Below are 13,166 nucleotides of genomic sequence, written 5' to 3'. Positions count from 1 at the left end.
AACAGAAAATGACAAAAAAAAAAAAATCTCAAAAGCACACGACCTATACCAGTGAAAACCATCACTTGAATGCAGTGTTACCAGGTAGACACTCAGCTCTGATTAGAAAATCAGGCTAAAAAAAAGAGTAATTAAGAGTTCCTCAGAATGATTCTAAGAAAATCCTTTTTCCTCAAAGAAAACAAAGAACAGAAAGGTTAAATCTGCTTTTTTATACTGCATTTTAGTTTGCTCCCCTAAGGCAAGTGGACTTACATAATCTCATTTGATTTTCCACAACAAATGCTGAATCTGTTAACCAGCTTCAAACTAGTGCTTATATGAGCTGAGACCTCTGTCTATGACATTAGTTAGCCATACACAAAAAAATTTCTCAACATACCTGCTGAAAGAAAAGTTGCAGCTTAATACTCTTAAGACATGAGAAAATACTTTAGTGGAAGGCCTTAGAAACATCCTAACCACAGCGAAACATCTAATGGGAGTTCCCACCTGACTATTGTCTAAGGTCTCAAAGGGGCCCCCTCTGATGGGGATTCTTTTGTACAATAAGAAATAAAAGTGACTGATATGTTCTCTCTTCAAACAATGAGCCCATGTTGTAGCTGCAGGGTAACTCAGATTAAAAGCCACATGGTCACAAAGACAAGTCCCTTGGATGCTTTGCTTTGGAGCTCAGCTGTTAAAGCAAACATCACTACCTGCTGAGCAGACACTCTAGGAATGGTTGTCTGGGTGGTTTGGTGACCTTACAGTAAAGAGCTTTAGTAATCTTAAACCATTAAAAAAATAAAAGTAAAAAAAAAAAAAAAAAAAAAATCAAACACCCCAACACCCATGCCATAAGACATGCAATGGATTTAACTGCACAGGGTTTCAACAGGGAAAGTTCTCAGATATAATATTAAAAAGTACCTGTTAACTAATTACTCACATCATTCCCCCTTGCTTAGTTTCAAATAACTTAACATTAACATTTAACAAAGACCAAGCTCAAACTTCCAAGCAGAAATGGTTCTTGGTTTCTATTTCTCATTCATACAGGAAGGAATAATTTGTTTCACCTTTTACTGAAGCCACCTTCAATATAACTAACACTTCAGGTTTTGACTAAAGGAAGTTATCAGCCATGACAATACACAATTAGCTGAAAAATATTTTAGGTATCATATTTAGCTATTGATAATTTAATATATTAAAAGTTAAATATTTAATTGAAGATGTAAATGTATTATTATTTGAGCAGCCACATTTTAAAAATTAATTTACTAAAAGGGTTGCTTTTAGATTACTATACCTGCTGACTGGGGTAAGAAGGTGGTGGACTATCCATTTTTGCTTCCTCTTTCCTTAATGCTCTTTTTCCTAGAGATATTTCCTCCTTTTGAGTCCCTGGTGGCTCACCACTGCTCTCCCCATCTGCTTCTTCATCATCTGCTTCTGAGGAGCTGCTGCTAGTACTGCTCACCTGAGGAGACTGGACAACATTAACTCATTAACATAGAGGTGAAGGAGAGGCCTTTCTCCCGCGAGCATATCCAACTGCCAGAAAAAGATAGGACACTAAATGCTGTACCTCATCTTTCAATGCCATGTTTTCACCTCCACCATTTAGCTCACTGTGAATCCCATTCATGTTGGCTACCACCTCTGCATCATCGTAATTATTCAGTGGGTAGATATCAGCAAATTTTGCTGATAATGGTGCAACATCTTCATCATCACTGCCACTGAGGGGAAAAGAGGCTTAGATAAATCACAGTGCTTGGTAACCTCAGTTATTGTGAAAACAGGTATACATTGCTTGTATAGATGTTCCAATTAGGAGTCAAAGGGTTGTCTTCCAAGTTGTTTAACCAAACTTATTTTTTCAAGCAAGTAAAATCAAGCAACCTGACATATAATTCTACTGAATACAGTAGTTGCATGCCTGAATGACAGCCTGTATTGCAAATTCTGTTATTTGTGCAAAATATTTTCCCACCACTGTTTGCCGACCAAGAATCTATCAAATTAATAATGATAGGATATGGATGACCTTTAATTTGATGAAAAAAGCCTTATGCTAATAATCTCCTTTACAGAAAGTGTGAAGTGGAAAAAATACAACATAAAATTCAAGTTTTTCCATACATTAAATGTCGAACCTGTAAGTAGGGAACATCAAACATGTCACAGTAACTCTTAAATTTCTCAATAGCAATTAGTTCCTAGACAACCTCACATCTACATGTTTTTCAGAATCTGCTTTAAAATACTTAATGGAATTTTTTTCCACACAGAGCTAGTAAGAGAACATGCATGTTTAATTATCCGCTCCAGGGAAGTGTTGCAAAGATTGGTTAGTTCATGTTTCTACAGCAATCCAGAGCTCTTAAAAGAGCTCTTAAACTGTGCACTTTATCTTTTTGCATTCCATGAGATACTGTGCCAAAATTTAATTACACGATGGCACCATTGGGCATATTTCAAATGTGCAATGAGGAAATAAAACACAGCAGATATGAGACATAAAATGGCCCTTCCTGAAGGAGCAGTGGTATTTCCCTAAAAATATGCTTCTTACAGTAAATAATACTCAGATTCAACTGAACTAGCTTTTGAAGAGACAAATTGAACAATTTTGGACATTTCAGCACCAAAACTAATGAGAGTTTACAGAAACTGCAAGCCACACATTTAAGAATATGTAGCTAAACATACTGCCACATAACTTTTTCATGCACTCCCCAAATGGGTTCCTAAACTAAAGTCCTGTTATGGAAGATTAAAACATTGATGATAGTAAACACAAAGGTAAACATTTAAAGGAAATTGATCTTCGTGAAGTGATATTAATCAGAAACATCCCACATACCTGCGCTGTCCTCGTTCATCACACCATATTAACAGAGAATACTAATGACAATTCCCTTGACTGTACTGACAACAGGTATTTCGTTAGCATTCCCACCAGTACTGAAATTGGTTCTTTTTAAATATTCCTTTAGTATACCATGTGACAGACGAGACTGCTGGTTAACTATACCCTAACCACATACAGAAGCCAGCCTACCAAGCAGTTTTAACACTTCAAAATTATGGAAGAAGTAGAAGTCTATCATTGTGATCTGAATTAAAAAAAAAAAAAAAAAAAAAAAAAAAAAAGAGGGGGGCAGATACTTCTGATAGGGACAATAATTTTTGATGCAAGACTCGAGTTAACACAACTTCAACAATCTTAAAAGCCTCCTAACAATGGCTTTTTTGGAACTAAATTGATTCATATGAAATGACCATCCCTCAAAGAAGAGATCATCAGTTCCCTTACTCAGTCTAAGAAAATGTGGCATTTCAAAATGATGCTCTAAAGTAGATCAGTATCGGATGTCCTTGAAATCTCAAAGCAGAAAAGTATATACTACACACACTTCTAGCAATACTGTTAAGTCAACGTCTTCAGAAATTTTTAAGGACTTTACAGGATTGTTTTTTTAATGTTTGCACAACATATAGGACTGGAGTTGTGGTCTGCTGAATACAGTACCAGTATTAAATAATTTTCTGAGGCAAAACTAGCATTACATAATGATAGTCAGCCTGCTTAAGTTCAACTCAATACAAAAGTTTAAAACAGAAAAAAGAACTTACAAAGTTGGTGCAGAACCATTATCTGCGAGGATCAGTCTGGGATGTTGCTGAATTGTAATAGGCGAGCTGGAACCTGATCCTGAACTTGCTGAAGACATACTAGGTGGGCGGATCTCAGATAGATAATCCGGAGCAGAATCAATTTGTAGTGGTAACTGGTTAATGTGGATATCATCCGTTATAGGAGAATCCATGATGCCACACGTTAAAATGTGTGAAAGGCTGCAGTCATCACAAGTACATCTGTTCAAGAATTAAGATTACAGATTTTTATGACCTTAAGTAGTATTCATTTAAAAGTAACCACAATCTTTGTTCCAATAATGTATTTCCTTTTTCCTCTAACAATAAATTAATGATTTATTATGATTTCATATTAAAAACATAAGCTCACCTTCTTCTATAATTACAGTTGGGACAGTCAGGCATGCTCAAACGTGATGACAGCATGTGTCTCATTGTGTCTGTGAAGTTGTTCTCCCCAGCTAGTGCTTTCTTGTTATTAAGCTGAAGTAAATTATAAAGGTAGTGTTTTAGTAGTGCAAGTCTTTCCATTAAAATTCAATGGCACATCATGATTAACAAATCACATAATCAAAAAGGGGTTTGGAGCAAAACATTTTAAAAGAAGCATTCTGAATAATTTCATTAAGGTGGTGTTTTGATCATGAGTGAAAAAAAAGGAAGAAGTTCAAAGTTACAAACAACAAATATTCGGCACTGAAACTCTCCAAAGAAAGTATGTTTCTACTATGAAATAGCAGAGGGGCCAAGACCATCTCCTTGACTCGTTTGTACGTGTATCTTGCATGGTATTTCTGCTGACACACTCTGAACTTGAGTAGTTCTTGTCTTGTTTCATGGTATGCACAAAAGGACACTGCTGACAAATGGAGAAAGAATGCAAACTCACCATTAGCTTGCAAAAAAGAATTAGGACTAGTTCTGTAGCCTCAATGGGACAGATTCAAGACATAAAGCAGCTGCCCAAAACAGGACTTGACTGCACTAGTGAAAAAAATACAATCCAAATAACCTCCACCTGGCAGAGGCCTAATCCTGAAAGCACCTAATTTCATTAGATACCTACAAACCTTAGGTTAAACAAGGATGTGCCTAAGCTTCTACTTCTATAGATGCCCAGACCTGATCCTTACCTAAGCAGCCATGGGCTTACAGCTCACTTAAGCCCAATTAGGATCAAGGAAAAAGAGGATTCTTCCTCAAGTCCTCTGAGGAGCCCTGTATACCAGATGTTCTAAAGACATGGTTAACACAGGCTTATGTTCCTTATAAGAAAAAGTACTTACTGATGACTGCTTTGAGACATTGCCAATTTAAGCTTAAGTTTAAGTTTATTAAAGTGTACTGTCATACTCTCTCTTTCTCTGGCTCACGACTAGCATTTCTTTCTGCACAGTGATACAGGAACGGAGAGGTTCCCTATGCAGTCTTGACTCTCGCTGAGTCACACTGTACACTTACAGAAAGCATGATACCTACCGGAACACTTCCAGGCTACAGAACAGAGTACTGCGTCTTAAACAGCAGATAGTTTTATAGTAAGGTAGGAACTTCTACTGGCCCTTCTCTGGCTACAGCTTAACAAAGGCAGACAGTTCTGCTCAGCCTTTTCCCCACCAAACAGAGTCATAATAGATGTAATCATCTGCCCTTCTCCCATGGTTCACACTCCCCAGCTCTGCACACACAAGGGAGTTAAACTCTTGAACATGATATTCCCTATCATGTACATGAAGGCAGCTCCATGTTCAATGTATTGGCTGTTTTGGATCCCACTCTAAGGCATCAAAAATTCCCATTTTATTGTATAAAGAACTTTAAAACCTGATACTGAATCCTAAGATTATGGTGCTTATGTTTTTACCTTGTAGTAACTGAGATTACATATTATTAAATACTCTTCTTGGATCTTGCTTTTCTGTATTTTAGCTGACCAAATTTCATGCCTGGCATAGTTGCAGAATTAGATCACATAGAACTAGTAGAATATACTACACTCATATGTTTGCATCTTACAAATATACATTAAGCATTAGTATAACTTAGTATGGTATAAAAAAAAAAAATCCTACCTGCTCTTCAATAAAACGCCTCTGTTTAAAAAATTCCCAGTCTTCCTTTAGCATGCGTTGTTTTGTTTTCATTGCCATCTAAAACAGAATTTAAGGAAAACTCATTGATTTAATAATAGAAAACCTACACTGCTGCCAATTGGTCTATCAGTTTCATTAAACCTAGTTTGTCTATACTATTTTGAAAGTACTTACATACTTAGTCAAAATGAAGTGTATTTTATTTGCTAATCACTTGATTTGAGTCATTTAAACATATGATTTTATATTCATTTACACTATTTTTCAGATTTTGCCACTGTTATTCCTTACGTTAATATTTCTTTTCACTGAATGTTTTCATAGCATTTTCAATAAAATGTGATTGGCATTAAATCCTCAACATCTCAGATCCAGTAAAATCCACTGAAGTTTAGAGATACAGGACTTCCGACAAGGCCTCAACATAGGCTCAAGCGCATGGAACTAAACACCCAAAGAGTCAAAAAAACCCTAGAAGAGTAAACAAAATTAAGTAGTGACCAAGACTAACACTATTTACCACTTTTATTCCTCAGTGTATTTCATGCGCATGATCTATCTAAGGCTGGAAAAACATTTTATAACTACTTGTCCCTGAATCACATCACTGTAAATGCACATAGAGCCTGTAACATTTTGTACGCAAATGATATTTTTCTGACTTAGTAAATAAATTCACTCTGACAGAATGCAAAACCTTCCATGAATTTTAACACAGCAAATGTAAGAACAAAGCTTCTCCTGTTGTACTTTACAACATTTTAAGAGCACTATTTCATCAGTGAGGAAAAACAACTATCTAGGTTATCTTTTACAGTTCTTTTTTTCTTTTACCTAATTAAAGAAAATCTACCACCTTATAGAATATAACAAATTGCTTCATAAAGATATGTTAGTGAGCCAAAGTCCAGTAGGTTATACCACTAGCAATTTTTTTCTTCAAAAGCACATCTCCAAAAATTCATACTTGATCAAAAGTTTAGTCTTACTATTAACCTAAAGGCATTATTGCTGTTATTATTTAACTTGGGAAAATTACATTCTAAGCTGGGGATTTGAAACAATATTAATCACGGAATCACGGAGTTTTCAGAGTTGGAAGGGACCTCTAGAGATCATCTAGTCCAACTCCCCTAGTGGTAAAGTTTTGCCTAATGAATTCCTGAAACAATTAGCAGCATGTAATTCTAATTACTACTGTGGATTTTTATTTCTCCCGCTCCAGTGAGGTTAAATTAAGACAAAAAAATGAGTTTATCATGTGTATGTGTGTTTTTTTAAAACAACAGCACGCATTGAACCATTGGTACCATTTCTTAAGATACATTAAAAGGTACTGCAGAGTCTGTGGCCAAGAACATCAGAAATTTCATCCTGGCTGTACTATCAGCTTCTGAGCACCCTTGAGCTATATTTAAACACAGCAACACTCACTGGTTTAGGTGTCCTGCCACCTAGCTGAATCCTCACCATCAAAGACAGACACCTACATTCACTGTACATTATAAGAGAAGACTTTAATGCCAAAGAATGATGTTTAAAACAGCCAGTGCATTAACTGGGAGCTGCCTACTCAAGCCTGCCAAGAAACTGTCAAAGAAAACAGCATGGTTTAAGTCTTGGTACTCTTGAGTATTAATGGAAACAGGGGCTGAAGCTAGTTTTCCTACTTCCAACTTCACAGCCTTTCCAATATCCCATGTGTGCAAGTACCTTCAGTTATTAATTCCATAAATAATAGCAAATCACTTCTCTCCCCTCCTTTTCTCCAATGAATATTTATTTCAGCAGAGCAAAGCAGCTGCAATACAAACCACATGATTCATGCCCAAGAATTCAGCCAGGAAGTAGGAGATAAATTCAAATGCCATCAGAAGGAAAAAAATTACACTGCAGCCTTGCACATCTGCAATGAATATGTTGCCCAATGGAGAAGAGGGGTCCACTACCATCCTCCTCCTTCCTCCGTGTCTATTTGAGGCTAAAAAGTATGAGGTCCATCAGACAAGAAATCGTAAAGTGAGACAGGCAGCTGAACAAGTATTTTTCCTTTCTGAAATAGATTTAAGCATAAAACAAAGCCAGCAGTTTGGTCAGAACTGACACATACCACTAGATCACCTGTGAGAATTCTGACATTGATATATACATCATAGGATGCTTGTTTCCAAATTTTAAACTCTTTATCAAATGTGACTAGCACAGTTGAGCATCCCAAATTCCACCTGTGAATCTAATCTACTTTCCTAGCCTGTTTCACTAGAAATAATAAAAATAATTCCTCTTATCATTCTCAGCACCCTAAAATAGTGAGTGTTTCAATTATTTATACAGCCACCACAAAGACAAAAAACCCCATTAACAATTATGTGTGTACAATACTATTTTTTCTATTAAGTTTACCAGGACTGTTACCAAAAAAAAAAAAAAAAAAAAAAATCACACAGAAATATGGAGAGAGAAGCAAGAAGCTCTCCCTGGGCTTTTGTGGAGCTAGGCTAAGGCATTCCTGTATTTCTTTCTTCTGTAGGAGCCAGAGTTAAAAAAAAAAAAAAAAAAAAAAAAAAAAAAAAAAAAAAAAGAGGAGGAAAAAAAGAGAAAGGAAAAAAAAAGGCACCACTTTCACACAAAGTACATAGTACATGCATACTATCTAACCATTAGTCATGGGAATGATCCGGATATATCTAGGATGTCCTGAGTGTTAAATGTAGTCTAAATTTGGTAGGAAAAACAGGATCTGGAGGTACAGGCTGCATATATTTAAAAACTTTCCTGTATTCCAGATACATTAAAATCTGAAGAACATGTTTAGGGTCATGAATACAAGTGCTGATAAGAATGAATCCTTATTCCACATTTTATTACAGCTTACACACATGGTATAGCAGTATATTAAGTTACATGTCTATGCATGACAAAGCTGTCTTACACAGTATTTAAAAAAATAGTAGTATTTGTATTGCTTGCAAAATCTATTAAATTTTCCCCCCAAGAACAAGTAACATAACATACCATAGAGGAGGGTCCATTAATTATCTCTGCTGATGCCCTGTCTAAAATTTTGGGTATAGTTCCACAGTAGATAGATGAGGATCATTCTTAAGTTCTCCTCTGATGGTCTGTGTTCTAACCTTTGATACACTAGCAATAAAACTTCAATTTTGTCAAGCCAAGAGTTGGCAAATAATGAACATGCATTCACTGTTAAGATCCACAGTTTCCATAGTAGCCAGGCTTTCTTATTTCCTTGTTGACAAAAATATCACTGCAAATTCAGGTAAGATGGTCATACTGAATGATGTAATTTTGATCAAGACAGTATAGCCACAGGTTATCATGAACACAGGGTTTAAGGTGCAACTGAAAATATTTTTTTTCTACATATAAATACCAATATCAGTATCTCCTTTAAAATTTGATGGTTTAAGTTTTAGAATTTTTTTTGCCCTACACTCCCCCATTGCAGGTTTTTTTTGGTCATTGGGAAATAAGAAATCATCATATTAAGTTTCCCCAAATGGGAGAAGGGTTTCTATTTGCATCAGGATACAGGCTTCTCAAAGCAGATAAAAAAATGCTGTAAGACAGCACTTGTGGCAGTTGCAAGGTCATTTGATACAGAGAAATACAGAAAAGTCAGTTAAGAGTTGATTTTGAAGTAGTGCAGATCAACCAATCAAAAGCCTGATATGAATTCAATTCTACAGAAATTCCACCTTTTGGAAAAAAGGTGAATGATGAGAAGTGAACTGGGCTCCCTTTCTTACTGGAGAGGCAGTATCAGACAGGCACAACACCCTAACACCACAGGGAAAATGACTTCTAGTAGCACAGAATGAGAGATGATGAAATTTTACTGAGCTGCCATCAAATATTTAGGTGCATAAAAGCAGCCAGACCAAGAGAAAACTTCGTAACTGATAGCTCACAGATGCAGACCCCAAATATAGAACAATCTCTAAAAATAAAATTAGTTATGTCCTGTCTCCATCTTGAAGGTACTGGAATTGGTGGTTAAAGTTCACTTAAATCTTCATCACAGGGAACAGCCCCTGAAGGACCTTTACAGTGTTGTATAAGACTTTAAAATATGTTTGTTATCTATAGCAGTAACATGACATTACTAGATCTCAAACTGGACTGCCATATTCCAAGTGCTCATAAAACTTCAAAAACTACCAGAAAAGTTCTATAAAATCCTGTATTGTCAATTATTTCAAAACATAGTCTTTCTTCTAGTATACTTAAGATTGAACTAAACAGCATTCAAAGCCTTAACCTGAGGTGTTTTTAAAAAAATTCAAGTTCTTTGAACATGAGACAAAAAGCACATGAGCAATTTTGGGATAGTATAAACAACCGCTTGGAAAATAAACAGCTATTTTTCCAAAAATTAAGCTCCTGACAATGTAGGAGTCAGCACAACATGATTATTTTCTGAAATGTAGCACAAACTCAGAAGAATCAGCTGTCCGAACATACACTTAATTAAAAAAGAATAACTTCAGAATTCTCAAATATTTATGTAGCGAGACTCTGTGGAGTAAGGATTTTGACAGCTGCACAAAGGTGATCATCACACTGTGCAAATTTTTAAAAGCAATCTCTTCTTCTGAATTCCATTTAGTGCAATTATTATTTTGGAAGCTTAGGGGTTTTTGTGGGGTGGTTTTTTGGTTTGGTGTTTTTCTTTTTTCCTTTTCCTAGTGACAACTACAAAAGAAAGCTTCATATTACTGTGCTATGGGTAACTTACAGGCTAAAGTCATTCAAAAACGTTGAAAGACTATCACTAAACAATGGCACAATAATTTGAAGATGTTTCTGTACAACCACTATTAGGTATTGGTATGTTTGTGTTCTTTTCTATTCTGAAAGACTGACATCAATGAAAAAAGTTACATTTTGTTGTTTCAAAGCTCTGGATAAAAATATCAAAGAAACCCTTCACAAGAGGCACAGCCTTACATAGCCTGCTTCCTGCATAATCAGTCTTGAGACTGTTTACATGATCTTACCTGTTCATCAACATAATCATCTATTCTTTTCTGGCATTCAAGCCATGCTTCAGCGACTTGACCCATTTCCTGTTCCAGCTGATGATACCTTTGTAGCAAGGTACTATACATATCTTCACTACAGGAATCGTGTGTTGTTCCAAGCCTAAAAGTTCAAATAGCACTTGTTATAGAAGAGACATTTCACTAAAAAAAAAAAAAATTAATAAAAAAATAAAAATCACACTTTTAAGTTCTGCCAGCCAAAAAAGTGTTGTTGAAGTGCAGTTATGGATACACCTAGGCTCACATAGCTGCTTGTATCCCAAAATGGAGGGGATTTTAGTCATTTAAAAAAATATATATCCAACAACTGCTTGTTTCGGTGTTCTGTGACCAACAATAGCAAGAATGTGGAAAGTGCAACATTTCTAGAGCCTCTTTCCCACGAGCAACCAGATGCCAAACCTACTGAGCCATATTTATTCAAATTTTGTTGCTTGATATATTTATCCTTCCAAATTCTATGGGCTAAATATACTCGTTGACTATTTACTGAAGAGCTATATAGTAAAAATAAAGCCAGAAGCTTGTTAATCAGAACTTTCATGATCAATGCTAAAAAGATTACGAGACAAGCTGGGAGTTCCAGCTGGGAAAAGTGCTGTAGAATGAGGCAAGTGAGATAGATAACTGCATGCAACCAAACTATCACTTGAGTGGCCCCAAGTTCAAAATGTGGTTATGCCATTCACTGATGACTGTGTCTGTAAGGAGCCCTATAAATGGGGACAGTTTTACCTTCCTTTCTACTACTACATTTTAAAGGAATATGCTGTACAAAAATCAATTAAAGCCTATCATCACAATGATTCTTCAGTAAATAAGCAAACTCCCAAAATGTTGACTTCAGAAATAAATAAAAAGACAAAATTCTACTCAATAATGCATGTTTAAATCACAATGAATTTTAATGACCTGTGAATTGACAGAAATAATTTGAAGCTTTTCAACATTTCTCCTACTCAGTAATTAAGAGGAAACCGGTTGGTAGTTAGTAAGGCACAGAGATTGTTAGTGAGTCAAAGCTAGTACCAAAAAACAAAATTCAAGCATCTCAAAACTTGACATTTAAGCCCAGTTACAGCATTTCAGGGAATTTTCTTATAGATTTCTATTGCAACAGGATGCTAACCCAACCAAAGAACTATACAGTCCTGCCTACTATCTGGCAAAGAACTAAGTCCTTAATTTTAACATAGCAATTAAGTATAATGAAGAACTGAGCAAACAGATAACTCAGTAAGCGTTAAGTTACAGCTGTTAGCATGACTTTGCCAATAAATTCAAGTTTGTTTTATTTTGTTGGTTTTGCCAAGAACCTGCAACACAACCACTTTAGAAGGGTGCATAAGTAATTCTGCACATGAAAAACTTGGAAAGTCCATGCCTGGTAGAGTACTAGAAGCAGTTGAAAGGATACAGTGACTTTAGGAAATAACACTTCATCACTATCAGTGCAAACTCTCAATTTCTGTCACTAGATCACAGTTTACTACTTTTCTTGAAGCCTGTGTTTCTGGTATTATGCATTTATGTGAAATTCTGATCCTTCTGTAGAGAAGTAAAGAATTTGTTCTCATAACTGCTGCCGAGTAGTACTATTCTTTCAAACACCAGTTGTGCACAAATTCTTTTTAAAATATGCTCTTATGTTAGAAGCAAAAGAACTTATTTTTTTAAAATTTAGATTAGCAATGCAACACCATTTACACTTCCAATTTTTATTGTGACTCTTGAGTAAAGATTAACATGCTATTAGTAAATAAACTTTCACCCCCCACGGCAAGTATGAAGCAACAGTCTAGGTAGTATTTCAGTCCTGTAAACAGAGGTGGCATATATTCCTGGACTGCAGTAAAAAAAAAGGTAATGAAAAGCATCACACATACATAAAAGTTAACAAGAATCGCTTACTTTACAGTAACTGAATCTTCCAAAGCATACCTGCTGACATAGATCCTACTGTATGCCTGTGTATCTTGACCAAGAAAGAACACAGAATTTTTTGGCCAACAGCATTTAATTGAAGCTGTGCATATAGTATGAACACAGCCCCATCCCATACAGAGAAAGCAAAGACAACAGAAAAGCCCCAGGTATCAGTTAGTTACTTCATTACCAAACCCCAATAATGCAGCCTGTTGAACATAAGAGGCAGTCACATCAGTGGTTGCATGTAATCAAAAGCATCTTAACTAAGAAAGATATTTAAGCTCTAAGAAACCTTTCATACAGACACCTTCATCAGGAAGTAGTAGTCACTCATCTATGAAAGGACTGGATTTCCTTAAATACCGATTATCAAAATACCACCTTATGAAATGCTGTGTCTGATCTAGAAGCCCTGCTGATTAAC

General features: G+C 35.7%; 1 protein-coding gene across 1 annotated transcript in view; it reads right to left on the bottom strand.

Annotated features, from left to right (window-relative positions):
• FAM193A (family with sequence similarity 193 member A) overlaps positions 1-13,166 on the bottom strand; it is an 81,185-nt gene that overhangs the window by 21,687 nt on the left and 46,332 nt on the right. The window contains exons 8-13 of the mRNA XM_082482093.1: positions 10,769-10,913; positions 5,727-5,804; positions 4,025-4,137; positions 3,631-3,873; positions 1,577-1,730; positions 1,298-1,477 (exon numbers count right to left, since the gene is read on the bottom strand). Of these exons, the coding sequence (XP_082338219.1) occupies positions 1,298-1,477; positions 1,577-1,730; positions 3,631-3,873; positions 4,025-4,137; positions 5,727-5,804; positions 10,769-10,913 (913 nt within the window). The remainder of the gene's footprint in view (positions 1-1,297; positions 1,478-1,576; positions 1,731-3,630; positions 3,874-4,024; positions 4,138-5,726; positions 5,805-10,768; positions 10,914-13,166) is intronic.

The sequence above is a fragment of the Vanellus vanellus genome, assembly GCF_965231255.1.
Source record: "Vanellus vanellus genome assembly, chromosome: 4".
NCBI classification, from domain to species: Eukaryota; Metazoa; Chordata; class Aves; order Charadriiformes; family Charadriidae; genus Vanellus; species Vanellus vanellus.
This window is presented reverse-complemented; position numbering and strand designations above follow the sequence as displayed.